We start from the raw sequence: 21,552 nt of genomic DNA on the forward strand, positions 1-21,552 counted from the left end.
TGTGTTTGATAGATTTCACTGAGGCTTTTTGCCAGGCTGCTTTTCCTGGTAGCTTTACTCACAGTCAGCAGGGCTTTTACTTCAGGAAAATCTCATGGCAGGCAGCAAACCCCTGGCTGGGTAAACTGATGGCTATGGTGAGTCTTCGGAATCAAGCCAGGGAGTTCCTGCACCCTCCTATGTGATTTATTGCTTGATAAATAAACTTGCAATTTCATTTTCAGAGAGAGAAGGTAAATGACACACCATATCCAGCAGTGACTGATATTGAAGGTAGTGTTTTGTGTGCACTTAAAAATAAATATGCTCTTCACAATGAGGACATTGGAAATCAAGATATCCTGGACATTTCTATGACCTCCCCCAGCCCAGGTCATAAAAAACAGTAGGTTCAGCTCTGGTTTAAGATGTTTGCCACAGTTTTGTGAGTCTCAATTTAGACTGATAAAATGCATAAACTCTTCATACTCCTTCCATCATTTATCACAGCTGTTTAATTTTATGAGGATTCTGTGAGTGCATGTTAAAATTGTTGACTCAAAAAAAAAGAGCCTAAATTTGTTTTTTTCTTTTTTTTTCTGAGTACATTAGTAAAAGAAGGCCGAGATAATGTGTGATAACATCTAATACAGAAGTTTTGATAATTCTATCTGAAAATGGTGAATGAAAAATCAAAAGATTTGCACCTTTACAATGTTACACATATGCTGCTTGGTATAAAACACCAGGTTCAGGACAGAGTAATCACGTCTGAGTGTATCCGTGTCACAGGTTTCTAAGACAGGCTCACACTTTGAAGGAAGCAATCTCATTATATTTATGTATATGTATATATATTCATGTGACTTATTTGAGCTCTTCAGTTTTGGCTTGAGCTCTGCAATTCTGGCATAAATAAATTTACTTCCATCACCAGATTCAGCACTTCTGTGTGACCTCGGTAAGCCCTGCAGGAGACCAAGCAAGAGATATTTCTGTCACCTCTTTCATTCCGGTTAATTTCCAATTTTCAAACTGGATTCTCTGTACCATGAATCAGACAATTTTTATATTGTATAATACTACAAAGTGACTTTAGAGGGATAATTAAATCCTATCAAGAGGGTGAAATTGTTCATTTTCAGAGACAGTTTGATTTAATTTCAATTACTGAAAATTTCTTTGGGTTACTTTAATAGTCTTTTTTTAATATTCATAGATCTATGAGATGCTTGGGTTATAATTTTTTTTCTAGAAAAGTATTTATCTTTCTAATTTCAGCCAGGTTTTTTTAGGCCTGAATGAGTTCTAGAGTTAGTCAGGAAGTGTCAAAATTTTACCAACCTATAAAAAGTGGGTGATGGTTTCTTTTTCCTGTATGAGCATAAAAAAAATGCATGCAGATTGCTATATAATTGTAATTCAGTTCAGGTTCTGTCATATCAGTGCACTGTAATCAGGGTTATGAAAAACTCTGTTTACAGTACTGTCTGTTACTTATGCACCATCCATGTGCACACAGCCTTCCAAATATGTATGATTTTTGTCAAACACTTTAGTCCCTAATTTCTGTTGGAAGACTGTCACATCTGTGCTTGTTTTAACATATGGTGCTTTCAACATATAATTTTATAGGAGGAGCAAATAACAAAGAGACAAGTCCTTTGAATTGTATCAAACCTATTCAGGGTGATAAAGACCAGGGATGTGTGAAGAATTGCAGGAAGACCATTAAGAAGCTGAGTGTTAAAAGGCATGTGCAGTTCAGTGTAGAGCAATATGGAGTGATGGACATGGGGAAAAATCTCAACTCCAGAAAAAGACATGATGGATTCTGTGTTGACCGTCAGCACTTTGGAAGTCCATCTCAGGGTCAAAATAGATCATTCTGTGAAACTCAGTGGTGCTTCATAGCATGCAAAAATCAAAACAAGTATTATAAGTAGTTGGAAAAGGAACCAACTAAACAGACAACAGGAGTTGATTCAACTGTATGAATCCTTTTTGGGCCAGAACATCAAATACCATGTTGTGTTCTGGTCTGCCTATTTCAAAATGGTTTTAAAGGGTTTATAGGAAAACAAGCTTTATCAGGGGGATGGAAAGGCATCCTTACGAGGAGCAACCAAATGAGCTTGGAGTCTTCAATCTGTTCACTGTCTCTGAAGTCTATAAAATGAGCAGCTAAAAAGACACAGAGCTTAAAGTAGTATGGAGATTGATACAAACTCAGTATAAGTACAGTACTAAACATCAAAAAGAAATTAAAACAGTCTAAAACAGGCCATTGTGATTAAAAACAAAATCCATCAGAAGTGTAAAAGTATTTTTGGACTAGTATCTACTGCACAGAACCTTAAATCATCCTTGGTAAAGGAGAAGTGTAAGGTGGACAAATACAGGTGCTGGGCAGTTTTCAGAAGAATGTTGTGCATAGGCCAGTAAGTGTGTATTTTATATTGAAAAATAAGTCAGACACTTAAAAAATGTAAAGTTAAATATGTGTTGATGAATTTTGGAAGAGTTACTGCATTTTTTCTAGGCATTTGTTTAATTTATTCATTAGGCATTTATGCTAAATGCTTTGAAATATTCAACAACTGTGTGAATTAATTTAGTCTTGGTTTTCAAAAGCTTTTTTTTAAGATTCATGCCAGAAGATTTAAAGTGGCTGGCTTGTCCTGAGATAAGAGAAAGATCTCTTGTAGTTTAGTAATAGATTAGGAGGCAGAAAACAACATTGAAAAATTATTTGTCAGCTTCAGGCCGGAGCAAAGATACTCCTGGTCCCGTAGACATGTTCAGTACATTTATAAAAGATAGATACAGAATACAGGGTGAACAGTGAGATGATGCATTCTGTTTAAATGTGTTTAGGATAGTCAAATGAATTTGACTATTGATAATTAAAGGATTTGAGTTTCTGACATGTAAGGAGAGGCTGAGAGAGCTGTATTCAGCCTGAAGAAGAGAGAAGGGTTAGAGGGATCTTTTCCAGTGTATAAGTACCTGATGGGAAAACCCCCTTTTTTTTTTTTTTTTTTTTTCCCCCCATGGTCAAACACTGGCATAAGCTGCCTAGAGAGATTGTGGAGTGTCCATCCCTGGAAATACCTGAGATCTGACTGGACATGGTCCTGGGCCACCAGTGGTAGCAGAGGGTGGGACTGGGTGGCATCCAAAGATGCCTTGTGAAATCTTAACTACTATGAAGAGTAGGAAATAATCTCCCAATAGTGAATGACTGTTATGAAGGGATGCATAAATACAGAGTGTTAGTAAATGCAAATATAGAATATGAGAAAAAAACAGCCACACCTATGTATTTACAAGAATAGGACCTAAATTAACAGCTACTCAAAGAGTAAAATAAATATTGTGATTTACTGTTGAAAGCTCTATGTACAACATCATTGATATTTCATGCCAGTCATAAAAGCAAATAAAATTATATTACTTAGCAGGAAAGAAGATGAAAACAGGACAGAAAGTGTCCCTCTTCCTTTATAGAAACCATTGGTTCATCCTGTTGTGCATACTCAAAAGGAGTCTGGTTGAACTGGAAAAAACTAAAGAGTGATGGTTAGGAGTACAGGATGGCTTTGTAGGAGGTGGGGCACAGAACAAAGGTCCTTCTGCTTCCAAACAGATGACTGAGGTGTGGTATCATACAATTATGAATGGTTTAGAAAGTGAACAAGAAGTGGTCATTCCCTGTCTTACCGTACACAAAGTAAAGAACATCCAACAAAATAAAAAATACAACAACAAACAAACTACTGAAGTACAACCTTTTGAATGTAATTAAGTGTGTCATTAAATCACAGAGCTGGCTGCCCCAGAACTCTTTGGCGGTCAAGCGCTTGAATGAACTGAAATTGCAAATAGGTGAAGTAGTGCAGACCAGGTTCATTGGGAGGCCATGTGTGACTTTTGGTTAAGGAAATCTCTGAAACTTCTTGCTTCTGAGAGGGTGTATTGGAAAAAAACCACTCCTAGTCCTACTGCTGTCATATCTTTTCCTTAAGCGTCTGCTACAGGTTATTGTTGGAAATAGGGCACTTGTCTAGATATATTTTGGGTTTGATAAATAGGGTCCTTCTTAGCTTCTTGTTGGAACAGGTGAGTAGCTGAAACCTAAGGCAATAATGATGATTTCTCTTTTCTTTGCAATTTGACATTCTCTCCCTTGCTCATTTTTTGCTTCTTTTCTCAAAGAAACATTTACAACAATGTTTTTGCCTTCCATGTAAAAAAGGCATGTATTTAATTGTGACTGCTGTATGATGAACTTGATGACAAAAGCATGTGATATCTCTAGACATAAGGAAGTTTGTATCACGTTCACAATTTATTTTTGTAGCTGGTCACATCCTTATACCCAGCTTTATTTAAATCCATGCCTTAAATATTTTACAGGTGAGACCCAAGATCTGTATTCCTTTTTCTACTGAAGATTTTATAAATTCTATTATAAACCTGCTCATGTTTTATTGAGTTCAAATTTCTCATCCTCTGAGTTTTTTGGGGGCAGTCATTCCTCTCTTTTAGGCATATTCTAGTTGTTGTGCACAGTCATAAAATCATAATCTTCCTAACACCAGCTGATAGGATTTTGTTTTTCTCTTGAGGCATTGGGTGCCCTCACAAGTCCTGTCTTCGGGCTGGTGCTTTAAAGAAGTCAGTTCCCCTTTAATCACAGTGAGGATTATGCTACTCTGAGGAGGCATCTTAATTCAAATTTCCATTTGGAAAATTTTATATTCTTTTGCACAAAGTCATCTAACCATCATCCTTTGCAACTCCTTAATCAGATGGTACACACTTACACAGAATTGATTACTGTACCACCAAGCTTTTCCTGGTAATGCACATATACATAAGAGTTTATGGGCACCGCTTCTAAACCTGGGTTGCTCGAAGTCAGCAGTGGGGAGGGGTGAGGGCCATGGGGCATTCTGCAAACGCTGTAAAGTTATCCATTGTTTCCCCGACAAACTTAGGTAAGCAAGGGCTTTTTGGATTTGTGAGTTTATTCTCTCCAGGTACCCTTAAGCTTTGCAGGCTCTATTGTTGATCACAGACTATTTTAAATTTCTTTATAATGCCCTGAAGTACTTTTCCTTGAAACATCAAGATTGCAAATTCCTAGTTTTGCAAAACACCAGTTGAAAAAGCTCTTGCTTTCTTTATCAGGATCAATCTTGTGCATATATTCAGTGTGTGAGTGGCAATTACTCTTTTGGAGAGATATTCACTTTCAAAGAAATTAAAAATATTGTATAAAGAATACATATAGATGTATCAGAACCCCTTAACTAGTAATAGTGTGTCTTTAGCCCATGCTGGGGTTCTACTGGCTGTGTTTTTTTCAGCTTTATTCAGACTGAGCAATCTCTGTGATAATTCTGTTGAAATCCCTCAAATAACTTTCAGAGTTAGGATCTACTTAAGTGACTAAGATGACAGAGCCTGACATTTAGGATAAGATCCAAAGCCCATTGCTGCTGATAAGAATTTTAATATGTACTTCTCTGGTGGCTTTATATCAACTTGCTTTGACTTGTGGTGTTTGTGTAAGTGAATGTGGAAGAGATGAGTAAATTTGTTTGACTAAAAGTCATATTTAAATATCTTTTCCTTTTTTTGCAACATGAGTTTCAGTATTTTATTCATTCATCTAGAATGGATTTATTTTTATATTACTATTTTTATTTTCAGAGTTGATTGTAGTCAGCATTGTTATTGAATCAGTCTCACCTAAATTTTTCACTATTCTAAAGGGCTAAGTGAAAAAAAAAAACCATCAGATAGGGCACTGAACAGCTTGCATAAACAATTCTTGAGACAACTATATCTATTTTGAGTTCCCAATAGACACTTTAAATTAACATGAAAAGCAAGATAATTATGGTTTTGGGTACTTTGGTGATCTAAGCTCCCAAGACAATGAATCCTTCTTTCTCAAAGCTTTTCTTAAGATTCCCCCACTGCATAAAATATGTGATCTGTCTTCCCTTTCTTAGCCTTCCCTTCAAACCACTTGAATTCAGAGTAGGCAGATCTTATGCTACAGATGCTATAACACTTAAAATGGACAAATTTTGGTATGTGGAACATATGGAAATTATAGTGAATCATTGAAAAGATATCCAGCCAGAGGATTATTTTGTGTATCATGAAGTTTTTTAAAGAATCACGACAAATACGCTACTGGGGATCTAAACCAGCTGACAGTGGTAAGAATTTGATCCTCGTGTAGTAAACCATCCTCCTCCTGAGTTTAGGGTGCTGTACACCTGGTCAGTGCACTTGAAGATTGTGCCCTTTAGTGACCCAACTTCATCAAGAAGATGCAGATTAGGTTTGATTTTTCCCAACCCGAAGCTGACTGTGTTAGCTTGGTGACTTGAAAAACATTTTTTTTTTTTTTCATTTTGAATAATTAATGTAGCACTTGAAAGGAGGTTGATCTTTTTGATGCCTAGCACTCACTTTGCTTAGAAGATCCCAGAAGGACGTACTAGAAGGGTAGCAATGCAAAAGTGCAATGTCCCTTTCCTCTCCCACCTGCCCTTGGCAAGGGGGTGCTGATCTCCTTAACCTGACTCAGAAGCCTAGATTATCCTCCCAGTTTCATGGTATCTTTCTGATCTAAGGTCTTTGAACTTTTTGTAAAGATTTTGGTCATTTGCTCAGTGTCTTTATTCTTTCTTACAGGATTTTCTTTGAAAGAAGGATTTCAAAAGCCTCTATTACTGTGGCAGTTTTCACCGAGGCTATTTCAATTTTGCAATACTCCAGCCTTCAGCATCTGGCTTTCAAACTCTGTTGCATCAGGCTGCAAACACACATCTGAAGTGACTGTTTAGCAAAATAATTATTTTTTTTTCCCAGTGGTCTAGAATGAAAAATATGCAAATATGAATAAAACGAGCTTGTTTGGAAGGCACTGAGCTTTAATGAATCACCATTTATATAGCAGCAAAATAAAGCAAATTAAAATTTGTTGTGAACACAAGCTCTTTTAAAAGAACAAATTAAATGAACATACTGAGAGTTAAATCAAGACACTGGAGGCTTTAATAAGCCTGATCTCTGTGTGAGAGGTGCTGAATAAAAGAGGAATCAAATCAGACCTTCACAGAATTGGCATAAAAGTATTTTTATTTCTAGCATAACACTATCCAGCCTAATAACAGCACACTGAGTTTGAAATCCTACTCTAGGACATCTCTTGAGGTAAAACAGTGAGGAAAACTGATCTGTTGCCCATGAACCCTGTGCACAAATTTCCCCAGAAACGGCAGTTTCACTGGAGGGTTTGTTTGTTGATGCTGCATCTATATCTGGAAATTAGCATCAAACTGAATGTTTTTCTTCTCTACAAGGCTGGATGGTTTTAAAGGGGGAAAACAGCAAGAAGAAAATACTGCAAATGTCTGCTTTGTTGTTTTGGGTCTTTCTTTCTTTCTTTCTTTCTTTCTTTCTTTCTTTCTTTCTTTCTTTCTTTCTTTCTTTCTTTCTTTCTTTCTTTCTTTCTTTCTTTCTCCAAGCAGTATAATTCCATAGTTAATGGAATTTATGGAGAACAGTTGTACACCTGTATGACTCTAGATTTTATGTGAGAATTGTTTGCTCTCCAGTACCTGGAATGCTAAATGTATTTATTTTGGCTAAATTTATGTAAACATTGAGTTTTCTTGCATATCATGAAAACAAAGATGTGTTTCAAATCTTTTTACTGCAGAAGCACAGCTAAAACTACATTCTCAAAAGAATGCATCTTAGAGTAAATACAAGCATGTACCAGCTAATGTGAACAGGGAGCTGAACCAGATACCTCCTGAGGTCTCTTCCAGCTTCATCTTATTCTGTGGTGATGTGAAAGAGAGAACAGGAGACTTGTAGGCCAGCACAAGAAAAAGATGTTTGTATAGAAACTTCAGCAGAATTTTATATAATCAGGAAAAGAAGAAGGCAACTTCATGATGTTCATAAGAGATATCAGTATTTTTATCCAATATAGATAATAAACAGTAGGTATTTTGACATTTTATGCTATGGGAAATATTTGTGGATGGATAAATTGAATGTTAATTAAAAAAATTTAACTTGTGTTAACAATTCCAATATTTCTCTTGTGCTTATTTTTTTTCCTTTGATATGTTATAAAAAAATTGCCAAACAAATGTCAGGCAATTAGTAACCACCCACCAAAGCTAAATGGCACAAAAGACATTTATGTGACGCTTAATCACATTTTATGTTAGCACTAAGAAAACTTCTCATGAGCATTTGAAACAGGGTAGTAAGGACTTTCCTTCAATTGTGGAAGTCTTCATTTTGGAAAAAGAGAAAGGGGAAGTCTGCTTTAACCTGTTGTGAATTTTTTGCAGAATCTGGATGTGATACAATTCACTTGGCTCACAGACTCAAATCTCAAGTCTGCTAGTCCAGTAGATAGTCCTATTTTATATGAATTAATGAGGTAAACTGGCAGAACTTATGTGAACAGCAGTGCATTTGTGCAGCCCTCTTTGACAACCTCTGCTGCCTGACCATAAGGAAGCACATCTTTCCACCTAAAACTTCATACTGCTTTTACACTGTGGGTAGCACTTCATAATGGCACTCCCTAAAATGATTGTATTGCTAATTTTTCATTTTCTGTCTTTTAACAGCTGGAAACAGTGAAAGTGATGGCCAAGAAGTGGTGAGGAAAATAAAAGAAGAAACTTTGACTGGAAAAGGTACCATATTATCTACTTTCCTTTAAGAAATTCTTTTCCCTCTCTTTTTGCGGTCATCTCCTTTTATATGAGATCCCCTTGTGTATTGCTGAACTTTTTTTTAAATCTGGGGCACTGGAACTGGTTGCCCAGAGCAATTGTAGATGCCTCCTCCCTGGAATTTGTTCAAGGCCAGTTTAGATGGAGATCTGACGAACCTGGTCTAGTGGAACGTGTCCCTACCCATGGAGGTTTGGAACTAGATGCTCTTTAAGGTCCCTTCCAACCCAAATGATTCTGTGATTCTATGAACTGAATTCCTGAAATAAATCTGACTCAGGGGTAAAATAGGATATTTTTAAAAAAAAATGTTTTCAGACTTGTTTGACTTTACTGTTTGTCATTGCAAAAGGGCTGCCTGCAAGTTAAAGTCTGCCTGCATATGTGTATGGGCACAATGATTTAATAGCGTGACATATTAAATAGCTATTTAATAGAATACCAGTAATTTTTGCTAAGGAGAGGATGACGGCAGGTGAGAGTGTGTGCTCTTTTCTTGTTTTAGGAGGTACTAGTTTTTGAAAGATCAAGGCTGCTTGATTGTGTTGACACATTTTAAGAGCTTATAATACTTCATAAAGTAAAATATAATATAAATATAAATTAAATATAAATGGACCTTTCATATCAAGCCTAAATTCCTACATTTTTGTGGTTTTTCTCTTATTTTCTTTATCTGATGATCTATCATGTTTGTGGAGATATAAGGAGAGCATAGCTTGATAAGTGAGAGGAAAGGCATGTTCCACACTATCCACTCTGTGACTGTAATTTGCAGTTTATGGTGGAGGTTAGTGCAGCTCATATTTTTGTCCCTGGGTTTCACTGGGTGTAGTTCCTAATAGTGTATGATGATTCATTCCTGCCACTTTGATGTAACATTTCTTGGCAAAATGATAGGACAGTGTTGCTAGTCCAACCTATTTAGGATCTTCAGGGCTTCTTCTGAGATCTGTTTGTGCCTCTAATAATTACTGTTATGATGATCAAAATGCATGTTAATTATTGTGTTAAAAGAACCTTTCATTAAGATTTATCTTTTGACTTAAATAAATGTGCATCCATTATAGCCTCAGGATACATGTTAAAAGCATCATAAATTAAGGCACAGTTAGAAGGATCATGAAAGGAAAAAGGTAATTATTACACCATTAAACTCTTTTTGCTGGAAGTTTCTGTACAGAGACCAAAACCAGTTGGAATTAATTACATCACATGACTTGCATGAAGCTGAATAAACCAGGGTCTGTCTTATTTTCTCCCTTCTGTGTTATCACAGGCTTTTCTAGCATCCCAGTCTTTCTTGATTTTTCTAACTAAACTCAGTTGTAGCCCTCAGTTATAAACTGTTAAGATACAGATGGCAGTTTGAGGAAGCTGAAAGTGTATTTAAAGTCGACTGAAGTTGTTCCTCACTGTAATTATTTTGACTGAGGCTTTAGTAATCTCAGGCCCTGGTAAGTTTGGCCTAAAAATAAATTGGAAGAGTATTGCCTTTTCAGAATTTCTCACTGCCTGAGGCAAATTCGTATTTGCGAGTGCAATGTCCTGTACAAAAGAATTGTGCAGATCTGAGTGCCACTCCTTTTTTACTGTTTATCAATGAATTTGCACTTTGCCTTCAATAGGATGTGTGCATAGATACTGTGACCAGGACAGGGCTGTGCAAGAGTATCACCTTTTCAAAAGCTACAGCTCAAGATCTGTTTAGTCACTGCGTAGAAACATTATTGGCTGTCTTGACCCTTTGCCCATGCTTTTTCTTTGAGCATTTTTCATGGCCCATATGAAAACACTGCTTTACAGAAACCGTTCCCATCAGGAATATCAGACTCTTGAAGGAGAACTACTCAAAATAGTATTGTTGGGCAGCCAGTGTGGTCAAGGATTGGGTCAATATGGCTATTATGGACAAACAACATGAGTGGGTGCCATTAGTTTGTTATCCAGATCTCAGATCTCTTAGAACAAAGAAAATCTCCTTGCTTTTTATCAGGTTAGACAGCAAAAGGGAGCAAAAGACCTTGTCCTCTCCTTGTTGCCTGGCTGAGCCATACATAGTACAAACATCCCCGGAGACAGCTCTGGGAAAATGCCAGGCATATTGAATGCAAGTAATTACAGTGTTTTTAAGGCACTATCATCCTTCTCTGTCTTGGCCCACTGTCTGTCTGGGGCTCTGTCTGAAATCTAAGGGTAAGTAGTTTTACTTGACATAATCTATACTTACTTCTGGGACAAGTGAGATTCAAAGCATGTATGTAAGTAATTCCTCCGAAGCAGCTGATGAGCAGTAATGTGCTAACAGTTGCAGAGGAGGATAAAGGGTAGTAATAAAAAGGCTATGCAGGCAGGTGATGGGATTTTTTTTTTGGTAAAAGAATGGCGAGACATGAAAAAAGAACGGACAAAACTTCTGAATACAGGGAGGTAGGACGCCTGGTTTCCCATGCTGGAGGCATGGAAAGCAGAGCCAATGCCAAAAGAGAGGAGATTACTGGAGAGGAAAGCAGTTGCAGCCATTTGCCTACAAAGCAGCCATGCTAAAGGACTCAGAAAATCTGAGCAATGTATCACTTCACACTTCACCGCTTCCTTCCACCCATCTTCTCCCCTGGTGCTTCATCAGAAACCTCCTTGGTTCCTCTCCCTGCTGATTCCCTGCTGATTCCAGACTGTTTAAGTCCTTGGTTTTGGGTCTCTGTTCTGAGTAACCTATTGCAAAGTGTAAAGAGGGAGGACGTACATGGGCAGTTGAGTGGAAGTAAATAAGCTACAAGTCCTTGGGGCATGATAGACCCAGTTAGCTTAACCATCAGAATCTCCTCCATGATAAAGAAATCACAGCCCTTAGATATCCAGAACAGGCCAGAAGTAGTGCTGCATTGTCATTAAAATTCTCACATGGGCACTGTTTCCAAAAGACCAAGGGCAACAGATTGTTACACCCTGAATCACAAGGCTGGGAGAAGGCAGGATGATGTGGACGTTTATCTTGCTTCCATTTGTTAAATTGGGAACTTGTGTTGTTAATAGTAGCAATTATATGGCTGGGAAAATCGTTGATGGTTTGGGATTGCCACAGAGAAATTCTAATTGGGTAAGTCTGTAATTTGCACATAGGGTGTGTCTGTGTTGATATCTTCCTTAGTTAGATCAGGAGGGTGCTTTTCAGGCAACCCTCAGCTGTTGGCTGCTTGCTGAGCACAGGTTCCTGTCAGGAAGGGCGCTGCAGGTCCTGGCCTGGATTCCCTTTGGACAGGACTAGCCTGGGAGGTGAGTTGCAGCAGTAACAGAGCATTAGTGCATGGGAGCAAATTTAAGGGTTTATCTGAACTAAGCCTTCCACAGACCTGCAGCGGTGCCTATGTCAGGTGCCCAGCACAAAATGAGCTCCAGAAATGGTCTTCTACTGATCCAAACTGCTTGTTAATGTAGCTATAACTGTAGTTACTAGTTGTGAACAAACTTCATTGAGTTGCGGAAATGAGAGGTTTCTGTGATAAACTCAGCTCTCAATGATACTGGAAAAGAATCTTTCCATTTATATAACAGAGTTATATCTCCTGACTCAGTTACCCTCAGCTTATGTCTCTGCAAACAAAAGCTGGATTTAACCCCATGATTACAAATATACAAATGTTGGAAACTCATATATAAACATGAATGAAAGGTTCGTTCATTCCAGCATAGGTTCATGAATGCCAATGGAACCAGCAATTAGCAAAACTTTATGCATAAGTATCATGTAGCACAGTATCAAGGGAAGGCTCTCACAACTGGAGTGTAGGAGCTGGAGTTGCAACTAGAGTCAAAGAAGAAAAAAATTAAAAGTTAGTGAGAAAAGAGGGTGTAAAAGTCGTTATAACCATAGACCTCTTCAAAAGGAGAAGTCTGTGTTTAATCTCACCCAACATTTTTGTGGCAATTCAAATAAAACCACAATTATAGAACTACGAGCTAAATTCACAGCATTCATGAGACTTCCATTTGAAGTCAGCTGAGACAGGAAGAAGAGACTTTCTCCCTCAGAGTCAGAGGAATGCAGAGGTTAGCACAGTGGCAACCAAATGGTGTCATTTACAGTCTGACCCACATCAAGACAGTGTGGGCCAAATGTAGGATGAATTGTCTTAAAAGCAATTCGCATGCATTTAACAAGCCTGGCTTTTTCCCAGGGCTTTCTCTAGAGATGTTTATGCTACATGTGGCTTAGCCAGGGAATAAGGAAATGAGAAAGTCTCTTGCTTCCTTTTGTAGTATAACCTGCTAATAATCAAGGAATTTTTCCTTGTTATTAGAGATCTGAGATTGAAGAACTGATGTGAAAGAAGAAGGGATAGTAGAGCCGATATGTACCACATGTAATTACAGAATAACTCGTGGGTGGTTTCTCCACCAATGCTTGCTGTATGTCAGGCACCATTTTTAACAGAACAGTCCACCTTTTTCTGCTCTGTACCAGACTCTTGTTAGCTTTCCCTGCAGGCTAGAGGAAGTCAGCTGCTGAGTTCCCAAATTCACAAACTTTTAAATTTGGTGGTGGTATTCCCAGCACGTGAGCTAGAGTTTTGTTCAGCAAAGAGTTCAGTTCAGCAAAGACTGATGCCTTATTAATATGTGCAGAAGTGTCTGCCAGGACTTTTTCTTCCACATGGTACGTCAAAGATGTCATTATGGAAGTGGTCATCCAACCACTCAAAAAGAGTGGAAAATATTTGTAGTTGAGACATATTTTCTACACGTGTGCATAAACTTGCATGAGTTTATGCTTGCTTGCACCAGATTGGTTTTTTGTGGTGTACTTTTGAGTTGTAAGAGCGTAGCATCCTGGTCTTGTGGCTAGACCTAATGTGGCTACTTTGTCTCTTCTACCACTTCCTGCTATTGGAATATCCTTTCTCTACCACTGCTGATGCTGAAAGACCTGTAGGATTGGTTTAAAGAGCTACCTGGCAATAACAGTGCAGTTTCCCTCTACATGGTTTCTGTTCTCATGCTGGTGCATTATCTCCAGTACTTGGCTTTGGCAGGTCAACCGCCCTCAGAGTTGTACAGGTGAACACCAGGCTGATGAAGGCATCTTGAAAGACAAGGTGTTGATATGAATGGGAGTAGAGAAATCTCAGTCTGACAGTGGGCAGCTTTGCAGGACCCTGCAGAGTTGTTCTGCTTTGTCACTTGATGACAGGTATAAGAACCTTGCCTAAACATTAAGATTTCTTTTCCTTCCATAGCCTCACCTGAGGTTTTATCAGGTATATTCAAGCCATATGAAAATATCTAAATCTTGAAAAATATTGGATGTGTTAATCTAAGTTTCTGACTGGATCATCCCCATGCACAAGAGATGGAAGACTCCTTTCTGGAGTCCAAGAAAGTAATGCATGGGCTAATACTTCTTCTCTGTGCTCACAGCACTTATGTCCCTTACCCAGTAAAGCTGGTGACTTTTTGCTTCGTGTTAAGCAGGGAAGATTTTAATCCACAGAAACGTGTCTCCAGAGCCCTGTGATAAAATCGCTTAGGTGAAAAGTTTTCAATTCAATTGTCCTGCTTTTCTGTTTGTTTTACGTAATTCTTTGAACCAAAACCATGGTTAAATACATTAAGCCTGTTTGCTTATGTCTTTTCTTGTTCTCCTTTTGACTTCCAGTGTAACATGATACAATATTTCCCCCACTCAGTTCTTACAGATATTTAAAACAATAGAGAACCCCCTAGTTTTTGGGTTTCTTAAAACACTTCAGAAATTGAGTTGTCATGTTAAGACTGTGGCAAATCAGAAATTAAGAGCAATATGAGTATGGTTCATGTAGCTGAAGGTGAATTGCATATCTGGATAGTGAGATGGAGATAAAGTCTTTCAAATGTGAAATGTATTCATAATTCAGGCACAAGCTCTGCCTGTTGGTTTCCTGAATTCCCATTTCCATTGGAAATGTGAAACACATTTCATTAACAGGCTCTGCCACTAGGAAACATGATTTTCTCTTATTTAAATTATCTCTAATTGAAACTTAGAGACAAAGAAGTGCACAGGTGTAGCTGTAGGCAGAATAACAAAGTCCCGTCAGATGTCTTGAAATGATTTTCTGACTGTAAATCACCAAAGCTTTGTGTGACTAATGGCACCAAAGCTCTGAGGTTAGGATTTTGCTGATTGTGCTGCCCTACTGAAGTCAATCTGGAGAAAGGGAGTTCCAAATTAAAATTGCCTCTTCAAGGCTGGAAAAAGCTCCCATTTCAGACTTTTACAGGATTTTGATCCTCTTGTATGTACTTGTAGAGTCGTGATGTTGTGCAGTGGCTGAATAAAGGTGCTCCTGGGTTTGTCACCTCCTTTAATATGCCATTATTTTTTCCATCTCAAGCAGTAGTTGCAGGCAGGTTGTGTGAGCTATTTCCAGACCTTGTCTGTTTTCAAGAAGATTGCCAGCATATACTGAAAGACAAAGCCAAGAAAAAAGCAATTTGCTTTCCCTCTGGAATGCTTTCATATTTCTCTTCCAAGAACTACATTATATAGACCTAGCTTCTGTGGGTTACATGTAGGGCTTTAGAAGTTAATTGGCTTATAACAAGTAGAATATTTTCTGTGGAAATGCCATTGGCTTCCGTGCTGGGGATCCAGCTGCCAAGAGCATGGAGAACTAGTGGGCTGAAGTAAACATGGAATAAGCAGAGCCTGAATGCCGTGTGAGCAACCTCCCAGGTATGAGTTGCGCGTCAAACAACAGATGCTGGGCAGCCTGAGTGCGCAGGCAGTGCTGGTCTTTCCTTGTCAGCTCCATCCTTGCAGCAGGATGGCAAAGCTCCAGAGGAAGCACAGCTAGAGAGGAGCCTCTGCCCCTCCAAAGGACCAATGCCAGTGTGTCCATGCTTAATTTGTGCTTCAAGGACTATTTTTCAATGGCAAAGAATTGAAGTTCTTAAGTAAGTTATGAGCCAGGCTCTCCCCAGCAGTGTCCAGTGACAGGACCAGAGGCAATGGGCACAACCTAAAATGCAAGAAATTCCATTTAAAAATAGGAAAACTGTTTTTCTTTGGTTTTTTTGTTTTGCATAAGAGCTTTTGGGTATTGGCACAGGTTGCCCAGAAAGCTCATAGATTCTCCATCTTGAGAGATATTCAAAAGCCATCTGAACACAATTCTGGGCAACCACCTCTGGGTGGCCCAGTATGAGCAGGGACAATCTCCTTCCAGCCTCAGCCACCCTGTAACTCTGTAAGTCTAGCAAATTTTAGCTGCCAAACCCACATGAAACCCTATCTGCTTTGTGTGTCCAGACCTGAATACGGGTACTGTAACATACACGGATTCCAGGACTCCAGGGCCTTCCAGAAACTGTATCAGTGTTCATACAGTGTCATTATTAAGACTCCTAGGCACATCTAGTGATAAGAATAGCAATAATTTGACCATACTGCAGTTAGGAAGCAGGTGTTTGAAAAGAACTTGGTAGCAGTGTAAAAACCCACATCTGTGCAAGTAAAAAAAAAGTTCCATGGAAACAAAGAGAAGGAGTGTAGGAGCACTGATATTTAGAGTAAGAATGACTCCAAAGCAGCTTCCCTTCTTCCTTATCTTGGTGTTTAGGTTTTTGGTTTGTTTTACTGTTGTTGTTGTTGTGTGTGGGTTTTTTTGGGTTATTTTTTGGTTTTTTGGGGTTTTTTTTGATTAGGTTTTTTTGTGTGTTTTGTTTGGTTTTTTTTGTTCTTGGTTTTGTTTTGGTTTAGGTTTGGTTTTTTCTCTGTGCAGGGCATAGACTAATATATTTTATTTTAAGACTCAAGTTTTAAAATCTAAGTTTCAAATTAAATGTGTTCAAGATTACATGATACATGTCATCTCTGCCACATTTTCACACTCTGACTGTAAATTATCATGTTCATGTATACTTCAAAACCCTCCTGAGCCTATTTAAAGTCTTGCAGGCAGTCTGTAATGTTTTTTGGTTTTGGTTTTTTTCTTTTTCATAGTCTTTTCTGATACTTGCTGCTAGAAAATCTTGCTTGTAAGAAGAAAAAGGACTATTCCTAAAGAGACTTACAGACTCTTCAGTTAAGCCAGACATCTAATGTGAGGATCATTACATGCCTAATAATCATGTCTCAGTTTGGATTTCTCTTCCTGTATTGAGGCACTGTTTCTGGACAAGGTGATGTGAGCTGTTACCACCACCTGATTAATTTCCCCATGATAATGCACAGCTGTGTTTCATTCCTCATTTCATTTTAACATTATGTCTGCCACTGACTTCTCTTACCAAGATTACTGTTGACTTCAGGCTGCTTAGCAGGAGTAGCTCTTCGCAACTGATGTGACTTGAGGAGATGAAATAAATGAAATCATCTTTCCAACATTTACTTTGACCTAGTTGAAAAATAATCCTTGCCAATGTTTTACCTCCCAAGCATGAAAAATGTGGGGGCCTGTGGTGGGAGAGAGATCTCTGTGGCTCTTGGCAGGATTTGCTGTTGTTCCATGTTTCCTCTCATTTTACTTCAATCTCACTTATGCTCACAGACTTGCGCTTTTTAAAAAAGTAATTTACAGCAACTAAGCTTCCTGGAACATGGATCTCATTTAGATGATACAGTGTCTGTACTTCTGTCTCTTTAAGAATTTGATGGCACATCAGAGGGAAAATAAAAGGAAGGAAAAACATTATAAGGAAAAAAGCAATTTCTCCTTTTCAAAACTTTGTCATGGGAGTCGGGGGCTTCTGAACTCGAGGTTTGTAACAAGTTAATTTTCCAACCTAAAATATTGCAGGCTTTCTCCTAGCTTATACTTAACACTTGAAAGTCAGTCCATGCAAAAATCCCATGGCCCTAATTGGAACAAATTTTTGTGAAGATGGAATTTTTCTAAGAGGTATGTGTGTTTGAATGACATGAAGCATTTATTGGCAAAAGAGAGACAGAAACACTTTTACACTCATATCTACAAAATAATACAGAGAAAGTGTAAAATCTCAGTAGAAGGGATTAACCTGAAAAGTGGCAGTTTGTGTTCAGCCCGATGCAGATCAGAGGCTTTTCATCCCAACTGTGTTTCTTATGTCCCAGACTACTGTACTATAAAAGACAATCTTTGTTTTAGAATCTAGACCTTAAAATCTTCCTGAACTAATAAACTTCTGCTTATCAATGCTTTGTGTTTATTTGTAAATGCACACTATAAATGATTTGGGTTTTTTAACAGGAACATTTTGCAAAAGTTTGTTTAAAAAAAGATTTCATTTAAAAATTGCCACAAAGTGGAAATATCCTATGGACAACACTTCTTTTGTGTCAGTATGAACCCTCTTTCCATCAGTCTATTTTTTTTTTTTTTTTTGCTTTGAGCTGATGCAAATTTAATTGTTCTGTCCCTGGCTAAGTGATGTCTTCAAATGGGATTTCCTTCAAGACTTTGTTTCTGAAAGTAGAAGGCAGAGCACATCTCCAATGCCATGAAGGCCTTATACTTTGGAGCCATTGTTTATAGATGATAGAAGGAGATGTCAAGTAATGTGCTTATTTGGGAAAGAATAATGATAATATACTGAGCAGTTCTCCTGAGAATCTTAGGCTCTTCCTCCAGTTAAGATGACCTCAAGTGGCTGGGCAAAGACTGCTATATGAGAAGATAGATGAAAGAATTTTTTAGTCTGGAATCATAATCCTGTAGTTACCTTGACAACTACCAGTGATATATAACTATGTTGTGTTTGCCTCTCCAGATGCCCTTTCAGTCGGTCCTACAGAGAGAAGACGGAATATTGTTTGTTTGTTTATTTGTTTGTTTGTTTTTAATTTGCTTGAGTCATACCTCTAGAAATATGCTAGTCAGAAAGCAGTACCCATTTCCATGTTTCCACCCAGCAGGATAAAATAGTATGCTTGCCTTTGCTTACAAAAAAGACCAATTTGTTGCAGTTTTCCCATATACAATTAACTTTTTCTTCATCTCAGTGCAGTCAAAAGTAGAGCATTTAGGCCCATGTTTGCATTTATTGGTGAGCATTGGGTCCCAGGGTGCTGGCAGTGTGTGTATCTATGGAGATGGGCAGAACATCGTGGCTACAGCAGCTTTGGGGAGCTGACTGAGGCTGAGCTGAGAGGTCCTTCACCCCCTCTGAGCTCTGAGGTCTGCCTCTGTCTCCTTGTGGGCAGGCTGTCCAGGCAGTAGACTGGGGCAGAGCCCGGGGTCTCAGCCTTGTGCAGTGGGTGCACAGTCTTTAGGGGAGTCTGATACACAGATCCTAATAATTTTTTTTATTTAGATGATAAAGAACTCATCAGGTGATGTAAATTGCTGTCACCAAAGGTAATTTCTCAAGGGTAGTCCAGAAATACCATTCTTAGGCTGTGTGAAAATTTAGCCCCTATATCCTTTGTCTCTTAAATGTAATTTTACCTTATTTTCTGAAGATAATGTTTTAAAATAAAGTCATTCTTCTGTGCTTCCAAAGTGTTTCCATGGGGGTTATTTTTTGGAAGCTGGATGCAAAATGGCTAATCTTTCATTTCAGCTAGTAAAGTTCTACCTGCCAGTCCCAGTTTTAGGGATTTGTAAAACAGCAAAATGAGGACAGAACAGGGAATTTAATTAATTTCCTTCAGCCTATGGTAAAAAGCACGTGCTCTGGGGAGTTTGGGTCCAGTGCAGCATGGTGACTCATGGGGGACAGTTGTGTCAGGAGTGGGGGCTGAAAGGAAACAGTGTTTGTGGGTCCCTGCCTCAGTCTGTTCTCTGCAGCTTGATGGGGAATGGACCTAGGTGGTGCTTTCCTGGCTGCCTGGCTTCATGGACCCTTTCCACAAGCTGCCATTGCAGCAACCTTTTAAAACACACCATCTTCTGGTGATAAAAGTTAGTGATGTTTTTCCTTCAGTTCCTGAAGCTGAGATTGTATGTCACTGATGATATAAGGAGTAATCAGTCTCAGAGGGATGGTATTAATTTACGCTACTAGCACTAAATTATTCTTTGACTTGAAAAATAGATGTTTTTACGGACCCTATTTATTTTTAAAACAATTTTTAAAGCATTTTCTCTTTTTTGCAGATTCATTTCAGATAATATTTTTTAATATAGTTTAATCTTTGAGTTAAATAAAAATCAGCCTTCTACTGCAATGGATGCTATAAAAAGGAATATGTACCAATGTGTTCAAAGAGCAACTCAACCAGACAGATAAAATGAAAGAAAATGGGTGGAAAAAGGAAAACAGATAACAGAATGATAGGAGAAAAAAAAAATCCCTAAGTGAATTCCACATTTCATGTTCCATTTTCTTTTCGAATGGTCATATTTTTTAATTTTTAAATTTAATCCAGAATAGACAGTTAAGACACTAACATGCATGTTAATAAGCCCAACATAATGAAGAGATACTAAAGGATGAGAGGAAAGAGAGACTAAGAAGAAAACCAACACAAGGAGTAGACAAGGATGAAGAAGTATATGAAGACAGAGAGAAAAAAGTACCTGGAAAGAGGTTATTTCCACATAAATTTGAAGGAGCATAAAATCATATCTGGAAGATATTATGTGCAGGGAATGACTGTTTATTTAGTGTTTATGCTAAGCAGACTTTTGAGTAGATGGTCCCTGAATAAAGAACTGGAGTCACTCCATAGTTCAGGATTTCTTTGTTGGAAGTTGCATTTATTACGCTAAGGTGTTAGAGAAACCCTCAGAGAGTCATGTCCCGGTCAACAGTGACACAGCTTTCACAGCTGTACCTGCTTACAAGGATGAGATGGGCTAGCACAGAGCACACAAGGCTTGTTTAACCCCCCAGGCAGTATGCGTGAGGGTACAAGCTTTATTCTAGCCCTCAGCTTGCATAGTCCCCCTAATGCTCCATCAAGAAAATTGTGTATTTTCCTTTCCATCCTGTGTACTTAACTTTCCTTGTCTTCTCTGAAGATCTTCCAAGGTGTTCAGCATTCCTGGCACCATTATATTTCCATCTCTGTCTCTGCCACTCTTTTCCCTTTCTCTTTGCCTAACTCCCCTCTTTTCCTTACTCTCGCTCTCCTTTTCCATCTCTCTTTTTTAAAAAAAAAATTCTATAGAACGGACAATACAGCTTTGTAACACATATCTTGCTGTTTCATATTATGTTTAAGATGGTATTCGTGTACTCATAGGAGTTGCTTTGCATTCTGTGGTTTACATACTGCATACCAGCAGTAAATATCAATGGGAACAACTTTTGTTGTTCTATTGTGCCTTTTCATTTTCAATTTTAAAAATAATCCCAGGTTAATGGTGCTTGTACAGTCAGAAAAGTGGCACATTTTTAAATGGAACAGTGTGATTTGCCATTTTCATCCACTATGCTGTTTTTTAGTTTCTCTTTAGCTGACTTCTCAGGTGGAGACATAAACCTACTGCCCAATCAGGAAAAACAAGTTCCTTCATTGATTTTATATAGGATTGGAAGAGTACACATGGATGATATGGATTACATGTTATCTTTTCTCTGGCAACTATTCTGTTAAATTAATTTCAAAGCTGTCAAATTAAAAATACAAAGTAAGAGTGACATGTTATGTTCAGTGGGTGTTTTTGTCCTAGGAAGAGGTATCATGCTAGCCTTGGGAAAAGCCTGAAAGATAACTTCCATTATCATTCAACTGAAAAGCAGAAAAGAGTGACTGAATCATTAAGCTAATTTTCTCTGAAGGGGATGAAATAGCTATTCAGGGGTTTTCCTCTCTTCCTGTGTTCCTGCCCTCTTCATCTCAATGTCTCCCTGGCATCTCCATTCCCACTGA

General features: G+C 38.2%; 1 protein-coding gene across 2 annotated transcripts in view; it reads left to right on the forward strand.

The window, feature by feature from the left end:
* The window catches only part of DHRSX (dehydrogenase/reductase X-linked), a 202,795-nt gene that overhangs the window by 80,918 nt on the left and 100,325 nt on the right, over positions 1-21,552 (forward strand). For both annotated transcript variants that reach the window (XM_017728548.1, XM_008629328.2), the window contains one exon: positions 8,664-8,732. In XM_017728548.1, coding sequence (XP_017584037.1) covers positions 8,664-8,732 — 69 coding nt within the window. The remainder of the gene's footprint in view (positions 1-8,663; positions 8,733-21,552) is intronic.

The sequence above is a fragment of the Corvus brachyrhynchos genome, unplaced genomic scaffold, assembly GCF_000691975.1.
Source record: "Corvus brachyrhynchos isolate BGI_N302 unplaced genomic scaffold, ASM69197v1 scaffold92, whole genome shotgun sequence".
Taxonomy (NCBI): Eukaryota; Metazoa; Chordata; class Aves; order Passeriformes; family Corvidae; genus Corvus; species Corvus brachyrhynchos.